Below are 26,812 nucleotides of genomic sequence, written 5' to 3' on the forward strand. Positions count from 1 at the left end.
TAATTCCATTCCTCTGCTCTTGTACTTGTGTGGCCGCTGGTACCGGGGCGACTCCTTCTACTGCTGCGACCAAAACATGCATTCCAGAGAAATTTGAAGACTTACATGGACGCGGGACAGACGTATAATTTGTTTAACAATAGAAGCAGAAATTGCAGGGAAGAGCTCAAACGATGATGCCATCGTGAACGTGGACTTACCCCGAGGTCTTTCCCTGCCCACTTGCATTCGTCCCTCTTGGAGGGGGTGGCGGGCCACGCGATCTGTGCACGAGAGAAAGACAAAGTCATACTATGCCGGAGGAGGAGAGCGGAGATTTCACATGTTGTTGAGTGAGTCAATGCAGTGAATCAGAGAGGGATACAGATTTGTGTCATTCCAGGAGAATGACTTTGGATTTGTCATGTTTTATTTTGAAATTCTTTGTTTACTCACTTCCTTATTTCCCTCTATACACCCTGCTCATAGCATCGGTGTTGCGTGTCCGTATGATAAAGACGGTACGGCCTTTCAACACTAAAATGATGACTGTATCAAAGTGGAGAAGGTGAATGAAAATGAGGAGACACAAGTTATAAGTGTGCTGTGTTTATGTGAAATTGGATAAGTTAAAGCACGTAAAAACACCTTGGAATATCACCCTCTTCTCTTCCTGAGTCGATATAGACAGTTTATAAAGTCCAAATATGGGTTCTGGTTCAAATTATGGCATTTTAAAAAGTTAAACTCTTCTCTTCAGCTCAAATCCTGAACATATGGTTGTAGTTTTCACTTCAAATATTAAAAGAAAGTTCGCCTTCACTGCTTTAGTTTGGACTCATTGTGAAGTAAATAATGGCTTTGTACTGTCCTTAAGGCGAATCTATCTGTGGCCCCTGGTGTCACATGGATTATAAACACACACATGTGTAAGGGAGTGATTATGTACTCAAAAATTGGGTGCGTTTGAACTCAGTTTCTCGCTGGTGGCCACACAGATGTGGACAGACAAAGGAAATGTATGCACACGCATGCATGTGCATTATTACGTCCATATAATACGCACACATTCCTCATTCTATTCCTAGACTTTATCTCCTCTCTGGATCAGCTGAGTTTTCCTCTCCTGGGAATGTGCGCTGCACATTTCAGGGTAATTACATTAGATTTGCTTAATCACTGCTTTTTGGCCTTTATCTGATAATGATGCAAAGATCAGAACAAAAGAGCGAGAAAAGGGAAGAAGAGAGAATACACATCCGAGCCAAGGGCGAAAAGAATTCACTCTTTCTCTCTTTCTCTCTTTCTCCATCTCTCGCTGCATTGACTATGTATTTTTCAGCACTTTCATTCCCCCGCTCGGCTCTCTGCAGCCTGCAGGCAAGTCTGTGTCAGTCTGTGTGTGTGATAGCAGCTCCAATCTGATAAAGAGACTGTTAACCTAGTCCAGGTGGAGTAATGGAATTATGGACAGCCCTGTCTGGACCAAGACAGACAGTGGGAGGGAGGGAGGGAGGAAGAAGAGGTGGTGGAATGGACTCCAGAGGGAGCAGCGGGTAGAGGAGAGGAAAAGGGGGGAAAGGAAAAGGAAGGAAGAAAAGGGGAGGAGACAAAAGAGGAAAGAAGAGAGGAAGAGAGGAAAGGGAAGGGTGAAGAAGAGGCAGGAAAGGGGAGGAGATGACAGGGATGAGGGGAAGAAAGGAGAGGAGAAGAAGAAAGGAAAAGGGAGGACAGGAGAGGAGACAAAAGAGGTTTGGTTTTAAAAGGGGAAAGAAGAGGAGAGGGGAGAGAGATGAGAAAACAGGGGAGGAGAGGGGCGGAGAAGAGAGGAAAACGGAGGAAAGGGGAGGGGAAGGGTGAAAAACAGGGAGGAAGGGGGAGGAGAGATGAGAGAGATGAGAGGAGGAGAAAGGAAAGAAGAGGACAGAAGAAGAAAGGTGAGAAGAGGAGAGGAGAGAGAAGAATAGGAAAGGAAAGGGAAGAAAGGAGAGGATGAAAGCAAAAGGGAGCAAAGACAGAAGAGGAAAGAAGAGGAGAATGGAGAGAAGAGAAAACAGGAGAGGGTGGGGGAGAAGAGGAGAGAAAAGGGAGGAAAGGGGAGGGGAAAGGTGACGAGGAGGGAGAAAGGGGGAGGAGATGGGAGAGACGAGAGGAGACGGAAGGAGAGAAGAGAGGAAAAGAGGAGAGAAGGGGAGAAGATAGGAGAGGGGAGGAAAGGGAGGAAAGGGGCGAAGACGAAGAGAAGAAGCGAGGGGAGAGAGATGAGGAAATAGGGGAGGAGAGGGGTGGAGAAGAGAGGAAAAGGGAGGAAAGGGGCGGTGAAAAAGAGGGAGGAAGGGAGAGGAGATGAGAGAGACGGGAGGAGGAGAAAGGAAAGAAGAGAGGAGGACAGGAGAAATAAGGAGAGAAGAGGAGAGGAGAGAGAAGGAAAGGAAAGGGAAGAAAGGAGAGGAGGAAAGGAAGAAGGAGGAAAGACAGTAGAGGAAAGAAGAGGAGAATGGACAGAAGAGAAAATAAAGGGAGGAGGGGGAGAAAAGGAGAGGAAAAGGGAGGAAAGGGGAGGGGAAAGGTGAAGAGGAGAGAGAAAGGGGAGGAGATGAGAGAGATGAGAAGAGAAGGAAGAAGAGAAGAGAGGAAAAGGGAGGGAAGGAGAGGAGACAGAAGAGGAAAGAAGAAGAGAGACGAGAGGATAAGAAAGGAGAGAAGAGAGGAGGACTGGAGAGGAGAGGAAGAAAGGAAAAGGGAGAGGAGGAGAGGAAACTATAACCCAAATAAAGCTGAGTACATCTGTATTTTACCATTTTGTGGTCTCTGTTGATGTTGACGAGGTCGAATGAGAAGATGTGGTCTTCGGCTCCGACCAGTAGTCTCCCTCGCTCCTCGTCCAATAGGAAAGCGTCGTAGCTCGAGCTGTTGGCCAAGCCGTTGAAGGTGACGAGGTTACTGGACTCTAACATCTCTGGAACAGAAGGAGGAGGAGAAGTTGGCGTCGATGACGTACAGGGACGGCTTACAAAGAGTTTGAAAACTGAAGTTAGTGAAGCTGGTGTGAAAATAAATAAATCAGTGCTCCTCAATCAGTCCCCTTTTCCCATGTTTCCTTAATAGCTTTTCCACACACACGTTTGCACACACTTCCATACAGACACACGTCAGTCAGGTATAGCGTGAGACGTTTGAAGTGAACACAGCATGCCCCAATCAGGGACACAGTTCAGACTGTTCAGCCGTGTGATTGGTTGAATAATTCATACCGAGTCAGGGCCAGGGGAGACACTGTGTGTGTAAGTACGTGTGTGTGTGTGGCCTGTAGCTGTAAATGGGTTATTATGTAAATCAGCACTGACGAATGTGAGCCTTTAAGTGTATACTAACATTATAAGGGTAAATGGAAAACAAGCATTATGTATGGGCTGAAGTCTAACCAGACCTCTGATGGTTAGTTAACTTTTAACCACCACAGATGAGTTTCATCCGCTCTGATGTTACATTAACAAAGAACCAAACTCCCTTCCTGAGACCAAGTTATCCCCCTGACTGAATTTGGCTCCAGTGAACCTTGTCAGACAAAACAGTTCATTTATATTCATATATAATTTTACATTAGCTGAACCAATGTCAGGAAGTAGTGAACATGTAATTAAATTTGTAGTTCAGCTACATTCATGTGTTCTGGGTCATAAAAGTAAAGGACTGATCTTTTGTTTGCATTTTATCATTGCTTCTATACTGTTATTAAACCCCTTTTGACCATGATCAATCAGTATTGATTGTTGCAATTTATTAAATGTTCAGAGAAGTTGCTGTAGGCTGTTTTGCCCGGCTATAGTAACCCTTCTCGGTGCAGTGCACCCACCAAGACTCTAGTTTCTGGATGGCAGGTGTGTGACTGATGGACAGTATATACAAAACAAAAGCGGACATTCCTGCACTTTCCCATGAATAATGGGGTATTTTTTGTTTTATGACCTGAGAACAAGTGGGAACTTTTTGCAATAAACTCAACTGAGTGGCGTTTTTTTGTTCCCTTATGACATTTTTGTTAGAACGCATGCAAATTCACAATTGGGTCATTTTTTAGTGTAGCTTAAGTCAACTAAACTCAAGGCAGATTCTGCAATTTACATTGTAGAATCTGTCAGCAGCCCTGTGTGAAAGATGACTACAGAGGGGGGTGGGGGGGCAGGGCTTTGAGTTTGAACGATGCTGCGCTTTAGCCAATCACAATGGAGGGGGCGGGGCCGAGACGTGCAGGTGTCCCCAGGAAATGTGTACCTACAGAAACAGCAAGCTCCGCGTCCATAGCGACCGCTCCACCCAAAACACCATCTCATCAACGTAAATTTTTTTTTTTTTTTCCAGCGGATGTCTGAGTTACAACATGATTGAGCTAACTGAAGTAGTTTCATGTCGTATCCGACAACGGGAGGTTTTTAAAAGATGACATCCTGATGTTAGCTTTGCTAACTGTCCCTGTCAGCTGCAGCCACTGATGCTTTCTAGACATCGTGATTTCCCAAAACTGAATAAATACCACACACAGCAACACAAAACTGCTTTGCTAGCTCACTCATGTTGTAACTAAGATATCCGCTGGAAAAAATATTTTATTAACGGATCGTTTATTGAGTTATTACCTTACTTTTATACAGTCTATGGTTATAGACAACGCTAACGGCTAACATTAACAGCTAATGGTTAGCCCAGCTAATCTACGATGTTATTATTGTTATTTACAAAACGTGCACACAGAAATAGTAACGTTTGTTCAGTCATTGTGTTTATAGACTTTACAAACATCAGATTAGTCTACACGGTGATACAGTGACGTGAAAAATGTGATATATAGCTAAACTCTGCTGGTTTTCTACCCGAAGTATTTGTAAACAACACAGCGATTCCCTGGGGGCATTGCGGGAAGTGAAGGGCATGAGTGATCGCCGAGGCGCCTGCACTTCCGTTAGTCGAAAAACTCCGGGCTGTGCCTCCAGAGGTAAAGGAAGAATTTTTTTTTGTTTGTTTGTTTTTAAACTGATGGATTTGCAGATTGACTAAACTAGAAATCTCTTTGCTGTGGTCCAGCTACTTCCTGTGTGAAGTAATTGGTAGCTTGCAAAACTAAACTTTCAAAGTAGCTTCCCCAACACTGAGCATAACCATATTTCCAAAGACAATTAATTGGCAACCATTTAGACCAGTGGTTCCCAACTGGTCCAGCCACAGGGTCCAGATTTCTCCTTAGTCGTTAGTTCAAGGTCCACAGAGTTTAATACATTCAGGGTCATACTTGTATTCTGCCATGTCATCGAGCTACTTTGCTGTCTCTGTGAAGCAGCTGTCCAGTAGTCACTCACTCTACAACAGGAAACTGTACTTCAAAATAAAAGCTCTGTGCTGGATATTTACTATACTTCAAATAAAATGTGTTTGGAACAAACTTGACACGTTGCCACGTCACCTATGGTCCATATGGAACCACTGATTTAGATGATTAATTTCTTTAGTAAATTATCAATGAAAAATAGCAAACATTGTCTTGTTCTAGCTTTTAAAATTAAAGGAGTTAAGGAGTCTGGGAAACTGTGACAAGCTGTTTTTACTATTTTACTATTTTGTAGACTAAACAATGATCAAATAATCAAGTAAAAACAACAAACCATAGACTATAAAATATTCAAAATGATCATCAGTTGCATTCCTCAACAGTATAAAAAAATTCCACCATTGATTCTACTGTACAAACCACTAGAGGTGTGAGAAAATAGTGCTACACTTAAATTTTGTGACACAACACTAAATGACAGAATAGATTGAGTTCCACTGACTTCTAAAACTACATATCAACGTCCCCAAAACAACATATATTACCGTCCTACCAGTCACAGTTTTAAACACGTCCTTAAGTTATGAAATTCTTGCAATTATGCTAAAAACTTTGTGGTTAGGTTTCCAAAATCCCTGTGGTTTGGCTTTCGATAAGTACTTCTGATACTAACATAACATCACATACATCATGTAGCGTAATGTACTACACATACTAGAATACTACGCTATGTTGTTGCTTAATAAAGACCTCACTGACTTTGGGGCACAAACACTGCTCTCTGGGTGAAAGTCCTGTCTGTTTGACCCATCCACCACCCCTCCATCCACACTCTATTTGGGCTTCTTCCATCTTAACACAACATCACACTGACTTTGACCACCATCATAAAATTATTCATTTATTTTCCAAGACCACTTATCCTGTTGGGGGTCGCGGGGTGCTGGGGCCTATCCCAGCTGACATTGTGTGAGAGGCAGGGCAGACTATCACAGGACTGACACACAGAAACAGACAACCATTCACACTCACATTCACCCATACAGACAATTCAGAGTCACAAATTAACCTGCATGTCTTTGGACTGTGGGAGGAAGCTGGAGTACCCACAGAAAACCCATGTTGACACGGGAGAACATGCAAACTCCACACAGAAGGGCTTCCCCACCCCGGGTTTGAACAAGAAACCCTCTTGCAGTGAGGCAACAATGCTAACCACTGCACCAACGTGCCGCCACATCCTAAAATTAGATTTTTTTTAAATTACAATATTGCAATATATCGCAATGTGACCTATTGAATACGGGTGGTAAATCACCAGAGACCCCACGATACGATTTTATCACAATACTGACATGATGCAATATTATTGCAACTTCTAATGTTGAGTATTGGGATTGCCACAGTTCGATAACGTTTATTGCAATAAATTGTAATTAGTGGACTGAAAAAGCAATTTATTTATTCTTCTACCAGGCTACCAAAAGTTCAATTTGTATTTGCAGTATTAATGATTCAAATGATAAAAAAACCTAATACTTTACATCCACGTATTGATACAATATTGCCACACAAAATAGCATGATACTTTGCTGTATCGATTTTTCTCCCCGCCCCTAATGTTCAATCATAACCCCTGTATAGTGATACCTATCGTATCGCCAGATTCTTGCCGATACACAGCCCTAATAAAGACATTTTATTAGTTACTGTTCTTCCTCTAATATCATCTAATTACTCCATATTTCTATGGTAGAGAAGTTGTCCAAATATTTTAGACTTTAATTATAATTCAGAACAAAACAATGGAATATCTGAGCTAATTGAATCACAGCCTCTATACTGTGTAAATTGTCAATCAAGAGAGACTCGTTTTTCCTCACACAGAGTAGATTTCTCTAAAAAATATTATAATAATACTACTTACATCTGTTTTCCAATTAAACAAACAGAATTTGAATTAACCCTTTCACCATTTGCCTCTGGTCGGTCCACTGGATACAGAACATGTGCTTTACATTTTCACCACAGGTACAGTCTTCTAATACATCAGCCTCACTATCACACTACATCATCCATCATCATCAGTGTCACCGTACAGCATGGACACACGCAGGCACACAATATAGAAACCAGAACACATGTGCACACAAACACGTATGTACTGGATGTATATATTTATAGACACACGCACGCACACACAGTCCGGCGGATTGTGATCTCTCTGCTCTCCACACAAAGCTCTGATTGACGGGCTGCTATAGGAGCCATCTGCGCCCACTCACAGTGTGTAAGATCTTGGACATCTGTGTCTACATAAAAGAAGGGATTGATGGCAGGGGAGATGGAGGAAGTAGTGTGTCAACCGTGTCTGTGTGTCGAGTACCGGTGGGGTGGTGGAGAACCGTGAGAGGGAGTGGTCGTCACCTAATAAAAACGGTTGCAGCTCATCTGCGTCAGTTGAATTCTGAGGCTGAGGAAATGGAGTGGGTGGGTGTGGGCATGAATGGAGGTCTGTGGATGTGTGTTTGTAGCGTACCACAGATGGGTTGAGCGTATGTGTGTGGGTTTCAGAGTGTGTGTAGGTATCTTTTTTCCACACTGGCCATTAAACGCACGCCGACATCCTGGCATTCACATTTGTACACACTCGTAAGGCTGCTACCACAGGGAGACAACCCGACAATACTCAAATGATCATGACAAGGAATTAAACACTCAAGATAAGAAGTGTCGTCAGAGCCGTTTCATTATCGTGTGGTAGCCAATCAGATAGCCTCTTATTCTCAGTTTGCCAATCAGACATGACATCGTATCGGGTCAGGAAATGAGTTAGAGGAGGGAGGCAAGGAAATGTGATTTCCAGCCGACAGAACACCAGAGGAGGTCCTCTAATGTTTCAGCTATGAAGTAACGGAAAAAGACATGGATGTGGCAGAGGGCCAGGGTGGGCATAAAAATGGGAATGGAATGTAAAAATAAATACTTTTGGGCTGTTGAAAGATGAGAAAAAACAAAAAGGAGAGAAAAAATGGCAGAAATTGAGACACAATTGCAAACAGTCAATAGCAAATAAACAAACTAGGGACAAATAACAATGAGCCTCATTCAACAACCACCCTGAAGACGAAATCACTTCCCAAAACCCACTCAAGGCAGTTTTCACAAAGATTCAGACATTCACCAGTGTTTTCTTATTTGGGATTTTTTTCTTAGGTAAGATCAGAATCTAAGCATACTCACACTAACATTTTGTGCTGACATGTTTGTGCAAAATTGCTGGTTTTGTGTTTTCTTCAATTCTACAGTTGAATAATATTTTTGGATTTAAAATACAATAACAGTTTTGACCACATGTGACAGGCTTACAGATAACAAGGTGTCAAAAACGTCTGGAATAGTCTGAAACTTTGCGAAGATAACCCCCCAAAAGTCGAGTACCAGACACGCCAAAGGAAACTAGTACGTCACAAAACCACAACAAGATCACCTTAAAACTTCTTCTAGCTTTTATAGCTAATGTCACTGCAACCTGCATGGCATGCTAATAAAGATTAGCAACAAGACGCAACTACTTGCAATGGGCCGCTCTGCAACGTTCTAAAAACCTGCCGGTTCACACCAGTGCAACTAGATGAGATGGTGTATCATCCCTATGCAACAACTCTCTGTACTTCTGCTCTAATTTGCAGCTTTTCAGGCTTATTTTGTGGCTGAATATAATTTGTAGCTTCTTAATATACAAATGAGGATAGTGATAGTGAGATACTAGCTACTGCTGCATTTGTAGTAGTGATGAAACGAGCATCAGATGGACTGTAATCATAAATAAATACGTCACAATAATAAGCCAATTAATCAGTCAATGAGAACGCAAAAGCACACACAGCGAGCAGTAACAATGACCCACCATCTGATACTGGCACACCATGAGGACGGAAACAGAGGACTCGGCGGGGACGGAGCAAATACGCCGTCTGTGGTCATTTTGACTTGACCAGCAGACTTCACTCCAAGCTGACTGGCTGTAGCAACAGGTGATGTGCTTTACGTTCTAAAACCAGCCCCTGGCGATTTGACCAGCAGAGTTGCAAGTGACACCATCAGTCGGCTTGAGTCGAGCTCACTAGGGCCAGTTCACACTGCTGCAACTTTTCTCTGCAACGTTCTACAATGGTTTTGTCTCGTAGCGAATCTTTGGTCTGAACTGGGCTTCATGTGCATTGACTTATGTCCTCACCTGTTATTCACCCCCCCAACACTAAAATTTCAGTTCACATCAATTATGTTAATTGGTAACCACTTCATCCAATTATTAGTGATTGATCATGCTACTTAAAGGCCCTAAGTAAGCCTAAATATTTCTGCACCCTGAGTCTACTTGTGACCTGAGGATGTAGCTTCCAGGACCATGTAGATCAATTTCCAGAGGGTAGCAAGGCCAAGTCTCTTTGCCTCAGATTTGAGATTGAAACTTTTTTTTAAGCATAAGGAGTGATGGTATCCCATGCATCATTTGTTTCGTTATCTTGTTCCCACTACTGAAGTGTTCACGTTAAGATTCTCAGCCCTCCAAATCATGGTAATCTTACGTGCTATATTGTAGGCAACTGGACTTGCTTGAGTTTCTTGAAGACAATTGCCTCTCATCCGAGAAACTTCTTCTTCATTTCTGTGCATCGATGGTGAAATGAATCTGTCCCACTCTCTCATTGAGCAGCTGGTTCTGAGCCCTGTGAAGGATTGCTGCAACCCAAGCGTAAGCTGTTTGGAATGATGCTGTGTTGCCTGCATCTCAAATTGAAACGCAGGTGGTTCCTCTAATCAGCCAGCTTCTTCGACGTTGATTCGAATTCCCGTATCGGTCGAAGGGCGCTCTTCCCAAACTGTTTCGCAACATGTTGGTGAAGATTCTCGGTCATCTAGGTCATGGTGATGTTGACATTACACCTCTCATCCAAGAGGTTACACATCTTCAAGACACTCAAGCAAGTCCAGATGCCTCTGATAAGCACTCAAGAACTCTACTTCAGAAAAACTGGAGGTTGTTTTTTCACGTATGGAGTCCAGCGCTCCACCTTCTTTGGACATTCGTTTGGGCATTCTTGACTTCATTCTTTTAACTTTTCAGTTTCTGTGTGCGCACTGCCCTGCAGTCTCATGACCTTTTTGAAGGACTGGCTGGAAGATTCATCATTATGAAAAAAAAATCACAGGTGAAAACGATTTTGCGGTTAAAGTTCACATCATGACTCTGATGTGAACTTTTCTTGGAACAAATTTCATAAAAAAAACTTGGGAAGATATTGGTAAACAAGGGCCCAGTAGCCTTAGGAGAGACTTTTCTTAATTCCTCTTTCCTTCTATCTTGGCTCAACATATAACAACCTGTATCATCTGAAAGTGCGCCTGGAGCTGAACCCAGGGAATGTGGTGCAATACGGCCCGTCACGAAAGGTTTCCCCCAGATGGCCCAGAGAAGAGAAAACACACGCGCATATTTCAACACGTGGCGATCTCTGACAAAGACACGGTGGCCTGCACACCCAAATACACACAGAGACGCTTTATCTGAGCTGGGATCTGCTGTGGTTTGGAGAATTGGAGGAACTGGGCGTGAGCACCTAAGGACCTCTAACCTAAACACAGACACGCTCATTTGGAAATGGGAGCATGGGCAGATACCGAGCGCACAGAGCTGCACGGCTCATACAAAATACAATAACAGCAGAGGACAAGCGTAGAATAACATACACACACACGGGCAAAGCAGGATCAACATGAATCCACTGGGCTCTGCTTTGAAAATGCAACCCTTAAAGTGACATGCATATATTAATATTGACCCAAATGTTTACACCGCATCAATTCTCCCTCAACACACACACACACACACACACACACACACACACACACACACACACACACATGCACGCACACATACTTCCCAGACTAAGTTGTAATCCAATCAGTTTTTCTGCTTATGCAGCATGAACTCGTCGAGCAGTGAGCGCACTCAGCAGCTTCCACCTCTAACACACACATGCACACCCTGAACACACATACAGACACATTAAAACACACCTCCTCTCATGTACGCACCCCCCCTCACCGCACACAGTCTGCTTACACTGGCCACTGGATACACAGAGACATTTAAACACATAAACTCGTGTGCGCGTGATGTGCATTCCTCTCACTTCACATACACATGGCTGCACACAGTCTGCTCAGTCCACTTCCATCGCACTTTCTCTGGTTACACACATCCTCTGTCTGCTCCTTTTCACTCACACATTCTGTTTTTTTACACATTAAAGTGCACGCCACACGTCCAGGCACAGCGGCCTGTGCTAACAGCTGCAGACATACATGCAAACGCACACAGATGCAAATATGTAGACACACACGTATGTATCCAATGCCTGGGCTCAACTGGAGTTTAGTTGAGCATGTGGTTGAAAGATTAAAGTTTTATCATATCTTATGTATGTATCACGGGGTAACGGTCCATCAGTCTTGATCTACGTATTGATTTAATTATCAGTTAACATCATCGATGCAAAGTGAAAACATCAATTAATATTATTATCTTTAGAATTCTTTTATTTTGAAATTCTGTGGTACCGTCAAACAGCAGGCAGGTGGCAAACCACCAAACAAAGGAAGATGAGGATAACGTTCCTGTTCGGGAATAATTCAGCAGAGTAAAAAGAAAATACTGGTCAAGGCATGCCATATGTAGACTAGAGTTGGGTCAATTCTAGTCTTGCCGGTCCGGACCAGTGGACAAGCTTATAAAACACATTCTCACTCTGACCTTGTCACATATTGATGTTTGGTCATGGACTTTCCACATCCATGTACAGCTTAAAAGGTACCCTGGATGCATTGGTTGTTGACGTTCTGGAACACCATGTCAAGTTCTGCCTGTTACATGCACTGTCTTCTTTCAAAATACACTTCCGTTTTCACAAGAAATGTTCTGTTTACATACAGTCTCTTTCAAAATAAACGCACTACATCAGTACAACAACGCAAATTGACGTTTTGTTTCCTATATGCAAAACAAAAGCACGTGGTTAGGTTTAGGAAAAAGAACATGGTTTGGCTTTTGAATCTTTTGGGATGTGCTCTCCTGGGTGACAGTTGGTGTTTGTTGGACCTATCCACCACCGCTCCCGCCCGCCCTACTCAGATTTTCGCCAGCTTAACTTTTGTTCTTGTTACACTGCATGATGCTGCTGAGCACTGTTATACTATGTCGCCCACTAGTCGTGTATTATGTCACACTAAAGGATGGCTTTATTCATCAGTGTCTGATGCCGCAAGTCAGTGCCCAAGCACCGGATTTCGCTGACTGCGGAGTGAGACTGGATTGATTAAACCAGTTTGACTTTATGCAAACCGGCTGAACCGGCATTTGTCACTATGACACGTTCTTACAAATCAAATAAGTAGCCTACATCAGTAACCTGTGCTGACGGCATCACAGCATTAAATCCAACTTATGTTGCATTAGTAAGTAGCGTTATGTGATTATATAATATTGTGTTGAAAGAGTAATGGAGTTATTAGTGTCTGAGAGGCCGTGCATAATCATGAAGTGGAAGTGGGAGGGAAGATGAGCGTTGCAGGTTGTGTTTGTTTATAATGAAAGGTCATGTGTTTTTTTGGGGTGACGAGGCAATACATGACAGTCTCTCAAGAAAACTAAAGCCGTGCCAGTATGGCTACATTTTGAATTTGAAGCCAGTGAAAGAGGAGTCACTCAGCACCGCAAGCAACACAGCGCTGCTTTTTTGAAAAAAGCTTTTTTTAGGTGCAGTGTTTCTATTTTTCCCTGCCACTAACTTTGAAGGTGCTGCAGTTGACAAAAGATAGGCTTTCTGTGAAGTTCTGTAAAGTTTAGTTGATTCAAAACACACATTAAACACACATTAAACATGACTTAATAGAGACAGTTTCAAACACAAGTACACAAATCAGCTTCACTATAACTCACAGCATTTACAGACGAAGCACTTGTCTTTATCTGGACACATTTCCCCCACAAATACAACATGCTAACGTTATTAGCACAAGCCTATGGCATTTTACATTGTATAAATTAGCCTAGTGGCTAGCAGACTTTTCTTCTACTCATATAAACCCAGGGACAACAGCAACATTTAACAAAGGTAACGTTATAAAATGTGGCTCCATTACAACTCACAAGGTTCACTGACAAAACAACTGTCTTATACTAAACCCATTTTCCTAACAAATATAACATGCTAACGTTATTAGCTGAAGCCTATAGCATTTTACATTGTAAAAATTAGCCTAGCAGCTAGTGGACTTTTCCTCTACTCATATAAAACCAGGGACAACAGCAACATTTAACAAAGGTAACATTATAAAATGTGGCTCCATTACAACTCACAAGGTTCACCGACAAAACAACTGTGTTATACTAAACCCATTTTCCAAACAAATATAACATGCTAACGTTATTAGCATAAGCCTATGGCATTTTACATTGTGTAAATTAGCCTAGCAATGAGCAGAGATTTCCTCTGCTCATATGAAGACAGGATAAATCACACACAAGACTTATTTTGCTATTTTTGTGGAGGCTTTATTGTCTTCACAATTTATTGTTTCTTATCTGTGAAATTAAAGTAAATAAAAGCTTTGTTTCCACTGAGGGAAATGGTTTCAGCTTACAAAACAGGACAGAAGGTCTGCCTTGCCGTGCAGTGTAGTTATATTTCTGGGGAGGTGCACATCAGGCTACAGTGTAGGGTACGGTGTCAATTCGACACGGAAGTATAAATCCCGCTTTATTGGTAAAATTCACAAGCCCAACCCTGGTAGACACATCTGCATACATCCAAAGATATGGTGTAATCATGCTGATCTACATATTTATATATGTGGTATATAATGTAACTAGACTCATTTTCATATTCACTCCATGCAAAAACACATGCTGTTTATTCAAGGACACCCCTTGAAACTGGCAAACACAAGCAATTCATTCAAATAAATTATCATTTGTCCCTCTGTCATACTCCATTATGGAAAATAACCTGGCTCTTGTCTTAAAAAGCCCCGGAAAAAAAAAAAAAAAAATCTACATTCAGAATTCAAGTGCAATTGTCTGTGGAGTACTCTTCACTCCCCCATTCTCCAAACAGGCAGGCGCTTTAGACGCCTACATGCCACGCAATCGCGGAATAATGAAACGGCATGAAAGAAAGGCGACGGGGCATTAAATTATGTTTATCTGAATGTGTGTACGCGCCGCTGTGTGAGTGTGTGTATGAGTGACATGAAACATAAAAGCCTGACAGAGGAAAACACTTGACTGAGATTCAACAGATGGGTAATAATATTCCATTAAACTAATGCAACACTTATAAATTGTTTCTCATGGGCATATATACGGTAAAGAGGCGAGGGGGTTTGGATAAGTACAAAAAGTGTGAACGTGAATGACACATTTTCAATGTTCATTTCCTGTTCGTTGACACAGCTTTCCTTTTTGTTCTGCTGCTGGAAAAAGGTGTGTGACTTAGACCCCATAGGTGTGTTTCTGTGGTTTCTTAAAGTGTGCAAATCTGTGTCTGCATTAGAGCAGCTCCAATGACAGGCAAAAGAGGGGAAAAAAGAGGGTTTGAAAAGAAAATGGCAGCTCAAAAAGAACTGGCGCAGAGAATTACACATGTTTATCTTTCAAATACAAGGCTAGCTCCAGAAAAGCAAAGACACACAGTACTGTAAAATCTCCAGTGGTTTGGTTTGGCATGTCAATCTCTCTGTCTTTCCCAACCCTGCCTCCCAAAGCTTTCTTTTTTCTCCGTGTGTGGTGCGGTGTACGTTTCCCCCCGTTCTCATGACGGCCTCGGCCACAAAACACAGGTGTCAGAGAGTTAAAAAAAAAAAAAAAGAGAGCGACGAGACGGCCGCCCCGTGGAAATTTGCAGAGAGCTTTGCTTAACAAAGTGTTCAAATATTATCCTAAGCTCAAGGATATCCACACATGCCTCAAAAGTTCACCTCCTCGCTCTCAGTCGCTCCCTCCCTTTTCTTTCTCTCTTTCTAAGCACAGAAGCAGGTGTGGGTTGGTTTCCATGGCGACCGTCTGTACAACACAACCTGGACCCATTGGATTTCTCATTCAGGTGCAGGTGAGTGACAGCGCTGACGGGAAATGTGCTGCCTCACGCACATGGTGCCGTGAACTCTGCGATTAAGAGGAGCTTGCGTGTGCGTGTGTGTGTGTGTGTGTGTGTTTTAATCGCAGAGAACGGTGTGCATAAATAAAGTGTGTGCTGACTGCAATGAATATGTGAGAAGTTTGCTGTTGGAGCCATATTGAAATTACTTTTCAGAAAGAATGAGCGTGGTTTTTTTTTTTGGTTTTGTTAAACACTGTTTCAGCTAAAATAGAAATTTTCAACCAAAGTGACTCACAGCCATAATTCATAGTCGAGTACTGTTTCTTATGGGGCATTTTAATAGCAAATTATGTCTCGTGAATGTGACTCACAGTGTGCTCAACCATAGGATATGTATCAGCAGGACTAACAAGGAAAACGTGACCACATCCCAAACCACAAGAATCTATGTGAGTAGTCTTAGCAAGTGTTGAATTTCAGCGTACAGCACCATTCGTCTCTCTAAAACCCGAACGCCGGACTTCCTCATCACCGCACGGCATCGGGGGAGAAAGACAGAAAGCGAGGAGGAACACAAGAGCACAGTACACTAGAGGAGTGGACAGGAGAGGAAAAGCAGAGAGAGCAACATAATGAATGACACAGGGATAATGAAAGCAAACTGAGGCAGAAACATGAGTGCAGAATTTATAAAAAAAAAAAAAAATAAGAGCACACATAACAAAAGCGGTTGAATATGGAACCATTTCATTAGTGTGTGTGTCTCCTCCTGTCATTGGACGGCTGGACCACATAGAGCGGTTTTCCACCAGCGCTGTGACCACAGACGGCTCGAGGCCTGGCCATGCCGGCCGCAGAAAGCCCACTCGCACACCACTAAATGCTCACTGTATAACCAGGCTGCTCAGCCTCTCTGGTTCGTATTACTCTTAAGGAAAACACACACAGACACACACTTGCAAATATGCACTTTTGTATGCAAACGCAGTCAACGACACAAACTTGTTTAAATATACAAACAGGCAAAATGTGCCATGTGCATCAGCTCACACACGCGCACAAACACAAATCCCTCCGCCGCAAAGCTGTGCAGGCAGCGAGGGAGATAGTGCTATTGTGAGGCAGTTTGATGGATGGACTTTGAGAGGGACCAGGCTGTGGTTAGGGTGGTCATGTCTGGAGCCACTGCCTGTTAGTGCAGCCTGTCAGCTGTGCCGTGTAGCTGAATGTCAGCTCTGCCATTTTATTAGAAATTAATGAGGCAGGGCTACAGATCTGAATGTGTCCCAGGCAAACTGTGACAGCAAACACGTTGATGCGTCAGGAACACAAATCCACAGGCACAGATGCGCATTTCAGCTCTGCACACCATTATTTAAGGTGTAACAAAATGAGGTCTCATGTCATAAATGAGTGTCTGCATTTCATGAAATGCATTTGTGGTGGAAAATAATAATTGACAAAAACAAAAGTACTAAAATAATAAAAAGTCAGAATTAGGGCTGGGCAATATATATATTTTATACTGATATCTAGTTTGACATCTAATATTTGAATGGTTCAAAAAAAAATCTTGCAGATTAAACTCTGTGTTTAGGCAGAGGGCCACAAATATGATTTCCCTATGATAATTACAGGTGTCCCCCAGGGTTCCATAGTGGGGCCCATATTGTTCTCTCTCTCTTTTTTTTAAAATTATTCGAGATTGATGATTCACATTTTTCTACTATGCAACTTGACAACGGAATGATTTGCAAAATGATCTAAAATTAATAAACATTTACAACCATTAATGAATTGAAGGGCATCATAAAGAATGTGGTGATGGAAGCGTGTGGATGTTTTTCTTGAGAGACCATTGTGTTTAATAGCTGTTTCTCTGTTTTATTGTTAATTTTTGTATATAATTTTCTATATTTTGTGTTTAAATATGTTGCTACCTTGACCAGGTCTCTCTTGTAAAAGACATTTTAAATTTCAATAGATCTTCCTGATAAAATACAGCTAGATAAAATAAAATATTGCGATACAAGACTAAATCTCATCTTTTTTTATTTTGGATATTGTGATATTGTAAGTGTTGTCTTTTCCACGTTTAAAAGGCTGCATTACAGGAAGTGATGTAATTTTTTAAACTTCAATCACCTTCTATAATTTGCCTTTACCCACCTTGTCATTATATCTACGTTACTAGGGCTGCCCCCCCAATAGTCGACCAAACTTTAGTTGACCAGAAAGGTCATTAGTCGGCAAGATTTTATTGGTCGCTTAGGTATGGTTTAAAGAAAAAAAAAAAAAAGGTGAAACTCTACTAGGAGCTGCGGCTTGTCAAAATAAATCAAAACCTATATGACTGGACCATGTGGGAATTTAATTTGAAAGGACAGACACAAGAAGTGGCCATGCTCAGCAGTCAGACAGGAGTCAGGTTAATTTCCAGGGCTGGTACCTGGGGTTATTCCACAGGCTAGTCAATAACATGTCGGGCAGGAAATCCAAAGTGTGGGATCATTTTGAGAAGGTGAAGGACGAACCCAAGGTGATATGTAAACTCATCTTCATTGGTCGACTACAAACATGACGTATCATCTGAAACATGGAAGTAGCTACATGCCCATTAGCCCACAGCGTCATTAACAGGCGGCTCGCTCAGTGTGTGACGTGCACTTGTAGATAAAATATAGGCCTATATTAATGAAGGTTCATTAGTACGGTTTTGTATTTCTCTGTAATGTAGCACAGTGTTAACAATGTTACTGATGCTATTCTTTCTCACACCTTCAACTCAAACCATTGTGTTGCCCCACCCAAAATATATATCATTTATTAATTACATTAATGTTGTAAACATGCGGGCGACTAGTTGACTAATGGCCCTAAATGATAACTATTGGTCGACTAGGAAAATTCTTGGTCGGGGGCAGCCCTGGCTAATCTCACTGTGTAAAAGCACCAATAGTTAACCCAAAACATCGATATTTTGGGTATGATATTTGATTTTCTCTGTATCTTCTGGCTCTAGTCAAGATTTATCTTTGTCATTTCCCAATGCAGTAATGTAAAATGAGTAAAAGTGTTTCCAAAATCTTCCTCATTATGTCTCATGCTGGTTCTGGTATGTATGGCAGGAAGAGATAAATAACAAGTCCAAGGGAAAAAAAGGAAAAAGTGACTCCACTGCAAATTGAGTCTGAAATTAATGAGATTTCAAGGGACTAGAGTCTGTAAATTTTGTCAATCACTGCACATCCTCGGTACTTCAAACCTATTTTCTCTACTTATTAAACATTCTTCCCCCTTCCCTTTCTTCATCTGTGCGTCCGTCTGTTGTCTATCAGTCCCTCAGTGTGTCTTTCCGCAGAGATGTCCCCCTCATTTGTAACACGACTCTGTTCAGATTGAATGGTGCAACCCTTTCTCCATCTGACTGACAAGACTTAGCAGGTGGCGGGACCCATTCATACCCGCGGTTCAGCAATCTGCACCGCTCTGTAACCCAAGCCTACATCCCAAACACAGATGCAAAGGCGCGGGGTATTTTTCCCGCATGCATGTCCATACAGCGCTTATGTACACACAGACGAAAATGTACACTGAGCGCACACAATTTGGTGTGTGCATGCTCGTTAATCTTTCAGCAAAGCACTGACACTACATGCTATTGTGGGCCAAAGAGCACACATCCAGGCTGTTTCTGATAATCGTTTCGGTTTGAATAAAAATTTCTGGAGAAAAGAGCGCTGTAATTACGGGGGACATTTTATGAACGCTGGGGAAATGCACGGCATTCCGACACACTCACCAACTCGGAAAGCAAACTACAGACACATGCAATCGAAAAGGTCGTAAAACTCGCAGATTATTGCAGCCCATTCTGCAACACGGGGTAATCATAACATACTCCAATCGCTCCGCCCGCCTTCCATTATTTGTTTAAATAACTTACAATAAGATACAGCATGAAACAATCTACGATAACAACAAACACAACACTCTCCCTGTGGTGTATAACTTCAACGAAAACAAGCCAGAGAGTCTTCTGTGACTTGATGAATGGCTTTTTGTTTTGCAAGTGCGCTGTGTCATTGCACAATTATCCGCAGGGCAATGAGTGTCAACAAAAATACACGCTTACACACACTTAATTACACCGTCTTTCAACTTGTGGACTTGTGGTCAGGTGTGTGAGTCAGGGTGAGGAAATGTCACATATTCGGATGTAACATGGGGGCACAGTTGAAAAGCGAAGCCACTGCAAAACATTGGTTTGTAGTGTTGGAATGTGGCCGTGTGGGAGCAAAGCTGAGGGTAGTTCAGTGTGTGTGTGTGTGTGTGTGTGTGTGCAAATAGAGTTGAAAAGAAGGATAGCCAAAAGATATGTATCAACTGAACTGCAATCAAAGAGACAGGAAAAGGAGACCAGCATTAAAAAAATGACAAACACACACACAGAGACACACACAGCCTACTTAAAGATTGTACTTAGGGTCTGCGGTGTTGTGGTTCCCTGAGAAGCGACTGAGCCGCAGGAGAGGAGGGAGGAGGGGGTAGAAAGGAAGAAAAGAGCGATGAGAAGGAGGGAGAGAGAGCGATGGAGGCAGACATCTCCAAAGTTGGCGCGTTGGGAGAACACCTTATAATTATCTACATCCGCTCTGTCAGCCCGAGCCCACAGAACGGACAGATACAAGAAAGAAAACGGAGAGCGAGTTAGAGAGAGATTCTCATTCACATATAAAAGAACGAATAAAGATCCACTGATAAACCAACACACATGCAAACACCCACAAACAGTCCATATTTTTATAGGCAGGCACGCCCACACACAAACACACACACACACACACACGGACATGCTCACACAGACGGGCTTATTATGGGGCTGAGTCCAGACTGCGTTGAGTGCGGTTCCACACCAAGTGTCTATTTTGAAGGGGTTGTAAGCCAATTCCAGATTCCCTGTCTCTTTCTCAGTCTCGCTCCGTCTTTGCTCCTCAGTTCCGCCCATCGAGCCAGCGTGGGGCGGCTGCGATGGCATTAAGAGGTCATACAGTAGGCTCCATAATTACCCGTGCCGAGTGTAATTATCAGGTTGTTTGACGAGGCCTTTTAAGTGTTAAAGTGCCGCTCGCTGGCGTCTTTTTTAAGGGATCACAATAGGGTCAAGTTCTGCAGTTTCATTGATCTACTCTCGTACTGTGTTTGTATTGACCGTGTGCTGTATGTGCATTGATTGACCTTTAGGGGTCAGTGTTCCCCCTGATGGCTGCTTACAGTATGAGAGGGTGTTCAGGAATGTGACTGTGTGCAGGTATGCATTGATCCATGGGAGCATGGCATTGTTTCACCCTTGCAATTTGTATGGTTGTGGAGCAGCAGCACTGAATAGCCTCAGTTGTGCAGCATTAAAGGTCCAGTGTGTAGGATGTAGGGGCTTTGATTGGTCATTAGTTAATGACCAATGGAAAATAAGAGTCATTGTGTTTTCGTTACCTTAGAATGAGTTGTTTATATCTACACAGAGAGCGGTTCCTCTTCCATGGAGTACGTCCTGTTACCTGCTCTATATAGGGCCATTTACATTTCCTGTCAGTTCTCCTACATGGTTAGCACTCAGGATAAGTTTCAGTTCTGCAATCTCACCACTAGATGCCACTAAATCCCACACACTAGACCTTTAAAGCACCATAGTTTTAGATCAGTCACTGTCAAACTTTTTTCAATAATGTTCTGCCTTTTTTATCCGAGTAACTCTTGACTAGCGCAAAACATTTTTGGTGGAAACACACAACTGCTTCAGAAAACGTTGACAAAATTTCATGTGTTGCAGCAGCTGAAACACTGAACACTGAAAACAGGAATATGAAACATTAAATATGGTTTTATCAAAACTTACATTTACATTTTTTAATTAAGTGTAATTATTTAAAGAGTTATGCATGACATTTTTTAAAGGTCCAGTGTGTTGGATTTAGGGGGATATTTGGAAGGGATGGAATATAATATGATGAGTACGTTTTCTTTAGTGTATGATTATCTGAAAATAAAAATTGCTGAGTTTTTGCTACCTTAAAATTAGCCATATACATCTATGGAGGTTGCCGATCCTAGTCCACAAAGTCTGCTATGTTGCACTGCCATGTCTCTACAGTAGTCCAGAACGGACAAACCAAACACTGGCTCTAGATAGGGCCATTCATGTTGTCATGTTGGCCATTGTAGTAGCCAAACAGCATCAGAAAAACACCAACATGAAACTGCTTTATTCAGTGTTTCACCCTTTTTAATCAACTGGTCCGTTTGTGTTGGAGAGGAAGAGACCTCTATGGTAACTCAGTTTCTAAGAACACTGAAGAAATTCTAACCGGGAGCTCAGGCTTGGCACATGGGACAATTTTTCAGCTGGTTGCAATCCACAGTCCTCACCACTAGATGCCACTGAATCCTACACACTGTTCCTTTAATCTAACATTTAAAAAAATCTCATGTACGCCCAGAAGTACTCCAGAGTACCCCTAGGCGTACCCGTAGTCCCACTTGAGAAACACTGTTTAAGATGATGACACAATATGTTTTGCTTTGCTGGTAAATTCTGGGTAATAATGACTCACTTTCAGTAGAAATTCTGGTTGCCAATTTTTTAATATTACAACACAACACTGGTTTATATCAGTCATAAAAAGCTATAACTGTACTTAATGAATTCACAAAGGCTTGACTATGGTGATATGTTTGAGTGTAGTATAAGGGAGTTGTGCAATAGGTGGAAGGCCCTGAATATTGTTTACTGATTTACCTTTACTTTATTGTTTTTATAGGCTCTTATTATATTTGCACTGAGGAGGCTGCATTCAGTTTTGTTGTACATGTACAATGACAATAGGGATATTCTAGTCAGCCTTTGATGACATGATATTTGTATGTATATCATCTTTGCTAAGCATGCTTATTTTAACTTGGACTTGAGTTTCACCTTCTTCTTTCTCTTTCTCCGGTCAAGGTAAGGAAAGTGTGAGGTATTCTCATCTCAAGGAGAAGAGAAAATCATTAACTCCTGTGATCATGGTTCTGTCCCCATGAAGCCAGATCCTTTCAGCTGAGAGAGATGTCTAACTGACCCCACTGGGAAATCATTTACTCTGCACTTGCTGCGCCAGCCGTCCCATGAGAGGTAATTTTATCTACCTGCCTCCATTTCTCAGTCCTTCTACCTCTCAAACTGCTCACTCTGCAGTCGCTCGCCTGTCCTTCCCAGCAGAAGACGATCAGTCCCTGGAGGCGTGTCATCAGCGCTCATTTGAGAGTGATTTCATGGGACCCTGCTCGCACGCTCGCTGCTGATTTGACTGCCCCATATCACAGGCCCTCCTGGTTCTTGCCACTCAGGCTCTCTTTCACTCTGTGCTCGTGTGATCGTCCCACTCAAGGGCCCGGCGTACTCTTTTGCTCTGCACTTGTCTGACTGTCCTTCCCAGGAGGATTCCTCCTTGTCGTTTATTTGACTTAATTACTATGCCGCCTTCGTGTAAAGAGAGGGGATGAGTGACACTTTGCTTAATGACCAGGCCTCACTTCCCTCTGCGTTGTCTACTGTATGTCTGCCAGCTTTTCCTTCATTAAAAGCAAGTCTCCTCCCCTCCGCCGTCACCCCCGCCATGCCTCCATCCCCCCTTTTCCTCCCACCACCCGCCACAGTGTGGGTGTCAACCGAGAATCTTCCCCCGACAGGCATCAAGAGGGCCATCAAACACCTGTGGGCCCGAGCAGTGACACACAAAGACTGTGGCGCGCGATACACTCTGATGTCTTTACACACACAATGACACGCACAACAGCAGAACCCAACAGCAGTTTGCAATCACACACAATTACAGAAGATTCAACAGCACAATAAAAGATACCGATTTGTGAGCTCATGCATACGTGCGCGGCCACACGCACAAAACCAGGTGTCTAATTATGTGGGCGCATGCCAGACCTGACACATTTTTTGCTTTGCTAAAACACACGCAAACCGACACACCGAGACACTGCTCGCAGTCTAAGGGGAGGAAATCGCAGGAGAGGGTGTTGAGTCCTCACACCAAGACGTGGCAAGAACATTCACACACGCACATACACATAAACAAAAGGCTTTGATGTACTTTTAGCAAAAATAATATCCACTAAAGGACATCTGTCATGACAGGAGACTCTTCCTCCCCGCAGACCTGCTCTCTGGGTCTGACGATGCACACCCATCACTCGTACAGTGAGTCAGTGCAGAGTTTGATGCTTGATGACATATCTCTTGTCTAGTATTGTTGTCAACAACATGTTCGCTTGTCAGACTGAACAGCGAAGAAGATCACAAAAGGGGGCAGGAGGGAACTATATTTGCATTCTTGAAACAGATGGCTGTGTAAAGGAGGGATGACATTTTCCCATCATGCCTAGAGGCTTTGCTTCGTGTGAACTGACATGATGGAGCCCAGGGGATGCATGACTTGCAGCAGGTAAGTTCAGCTCTGATTCTTTCCAGATTCACTGTGTTCACTTGGTCAATGCATGTCATCGCCTTATAAAGTCTTTGACAGTGACGTGCCAGCGAGTCCAAACACCAAGGCGTAGGTTATATTTCAGCGTTGGAGGGGGGCACATATGAAAGAAGGGGGTAGTTCGCCAGAAAATTTTGAGCATCAGAAGTTCGGGTGAATTTTTATCCACCAATTTGAGCCTTTTCTGCATCAATTTATGGTGTAAATGTCTTTAATTTTGTCAAAATTTAAAGTCCGCTGCCACTTTTATGTTTCTAATCGGGGGGTCCTGCGCCCCATGCGAAATCTACACTTATGCCAACCATAGCGTCATCAGGACACCGTCAAAAAAAAAAAAAAAGCTTATTAAATGTTAAAACACAAAAGTCACATGCTTTTTTATCCGAACAATCGCCGTACACACTAAGAGGTTGAAAGGTTGATGAAGGAAAATATACTTTGCCAAAATTACAACTTGCACTCCATCTAAAGAATAAAGCATGTCATATAGCAGGCCTCTAAACATAAGTTATACCAAACGTCTCGGCTAAAGATAGAAAACGAATTAGAGTGACAAACATCGCATTGGCCCCCTTCAAGACTGAAATTTTCCCTCGACGAAGATTGAAATTATCCGAGGAACCAAAGCTTTGGGTGACACACGAGGGGGGATGCTGCTGAACGACGGCAAATCAGCACGTTCATAAATTTTCAGAGGGCATGTTTTATGAGAGAAACGGGGACTAAAATAAAGAATCGAGAGACCACACTCCCAGCCATATACTTTCGGTCATGTTTTAGGACAAAGAACCACAATAGCCTCCCTTGCTGACATTAAAAAGCACAAAAAAAAAAAAACCTTCCCCAAAATATGCCAAAAATGTTGCCAGTTATTTCTAGCTGAGATGAAAAGTCTGCTATTACAAAGAGCCTGATTTAGTGTGGGGTGTGAGAGAGGAGACGAGACAGAGAGAGAGAGAGGGAGAGAGAGGGAGGAGGAGGAGGAGGAGGAGGAGGAGAGGAAGAACCGGCGCTCCGCAGTCTCCCCTCAAAATAACACAGAAGGAGAGAGAATAACATGTTTGCTCGTATACGTCAAAAACTTACACGTGCACGATATAAAAAGACACGCGAAACTCCCTCTCGTTCTCTCCCTCTAACCTCCTCCTGCAAATGTATTATTGTATACGTGCACGTTAAATCGACGTGCATGTATAGTTTTTCCGTTGAAATAAAACTCGACAACTGTTGGATCCATTTAGGATACAGTACAGAGACGCAGAGAAGTCGTGAAACCTGCACGGCCCCTTAAAGAAAGGCTCTGTGTCATGACCAAAGCAGAGTTTTTGGGACAGAAGCCATTAAAACAGAGGCTCCACTGCCTGTTCGGAGCACTTAACAGGGCTGTACAGTACTAGCAGAAGGGGACAGCACAAGGGGAAAATTGGTACAGGGGCCAATATATACATTTAACTCCAGGCAAGAGCCCTTCCTCAGCATATGGAACCAATCTGACTATTTGTAAGAAGAATAGTGAATTCTGAGAGACAGGCAGAGCGAGTGAGGAGGAAGGAGTGAGTTAATGGGAGAGGGGAAGGTTAAGCAGGGAGTTAGATGTGCTGACCAAGAGGGAGAAAGAGTGAATGAGAGACACACAGAGGCAGAAATAGATTCACAGAAATAGAAGAGAAAAAAGGGATACTCAACGTGAGGAAGAATGGATGAAAGGAAGAGCATGAAAGAGCGCCCCACGGGCAAGAAAACAGACCAGACAAGCTGCGTTAAAAGCACCAGCGACCACCACTATATCCTGGAGTCAGGGGAGAACGGAGAATGAGGCTTACCCTTGTATGACAGCTTTAGCCTGGGTACGTTGTGCTTGGGCTCCACACCTCTTCCCGGCTGCACCGCCCCGCACAGCAGCACTACAATCCCAAACAGGTAATCCATGGTGCTGGAGTGCTGCTGGCTGGCCTCCAGACCAGGGGGCACTCACACCCCCGACCAGTGCCCAGAGATGAGTGTCTCCCGCTGGGGGTCCGCCGAGCCTGGAGAGTCCCTCCACGCGAGTCCTGAAAGTGGAGGTTCCAGGGGAGAGAAGGAGGTAGAAAAATCCTGGTTGTGCTCCCCAGCTCAGAGAGCAGACTGTGGGGGGACTTCTGTAGTGTGAAGTGGGTGGAGGGGGGTGCCGCTCACATGGCTCCCCGTGTGGAGGTCCAGGCAATATAGTCCCCTTGGCTTATCTGTTCTTCCTCCCCAGGTGAAGGCTCAGCAAGGCTTGAGATGAGAGGTAGAGCCTGTGTGAAGGTAAATCAGATCACTTATCCACAATAGTGAGGCTATCCTTTCCTGGAGATTTTTTTTTTTATCTCTTTCTGTCTTCTGGCTTCTTCTCTTTGAGCAGACACTCACAGCAACCCTCTAATCCTTGTGTGCGGCTCCACCAGACTGCGAGGGAGAGAGAGAAGGAGAGAGGGAGCTACACCATCCACGGGAAGAGAGGGGAGGGGAGGGAGAGCAGCTGAGCCAGAGAGAAGGGGAGTGCTGGTGAGAGAGACAGAGCGGGGGGCGGGATGACTGGAGAGCGGCGATGAAACCAGTACACTGGATAAAAAGTGAAGTGGATGGTTGGGTTTTTATAGTGTGGCCTTTTCTTCACTCTTTTTTATTAGTCATCAGTTCTCCATTTCCTTTATGCTAATATCTCTTACACCAGAACTCTTCCTGTGGAAAACCACAAACGAGGCGTTTGCCGGGTTTATTGCTCCTGTCAGCTGATTCACAGGTCACCTGTACGTCCTCAGGCAAAGGTCAGACAAAAGCAGAGG

General features: G+C 43.2%; 1 protein-coding gene across 1 annotated transcript in view; it reads right to left on the bottom strand.

Annotated features, from left to right (window-relative positions):
• Positions 1-26,575, bottom strand: part of sema3aa (sema domain, immunoglobulin domain (Ig), short basic domain, secreted, (semaphorin) 3Aa) — a 51,974-nt gene extending 25,399 nt beyond the window's left edge. Inside the window, exons 1-3 of the mRNA XM_049566234.1 lie at positions 25,829-26,575; positions 2,778-2,938; positions 201-263 (exon numbers count right to left, since the gene is read on the bottom strand). Of these exons, the coding sequence (XP_049422191.1) occupies positions 201-263; positions 2,778-2,938; positions 25,829-25,934 (330 nt within the window). The 5' untranslated portion in view covers positions 25,935-26,575. The remainder of the gene's footprint in view (positions 1-200; positions 264-2,777; positions 2,939-25,828) is intronic.
• Between the last annotated feature and the right edge of the window lie 237 nt (positions 26,576-26,812).

This window comes from Epinephelus fuscoguttatus, linkage group LG22, assembly GCF_011397635.1.
Source record: "Epinephelus fuscoguttatus linkage group LG22, E.fuscoguttatus.final_Chr_v1".
Classification (NCBI taxonomy): domain Eukaryota; kingdom Metazoa; phylum Chordata; class Actinopteri; order Perciformes; family Serranidae; genus Epinephelus; species Epinephelus fuscoguttatus.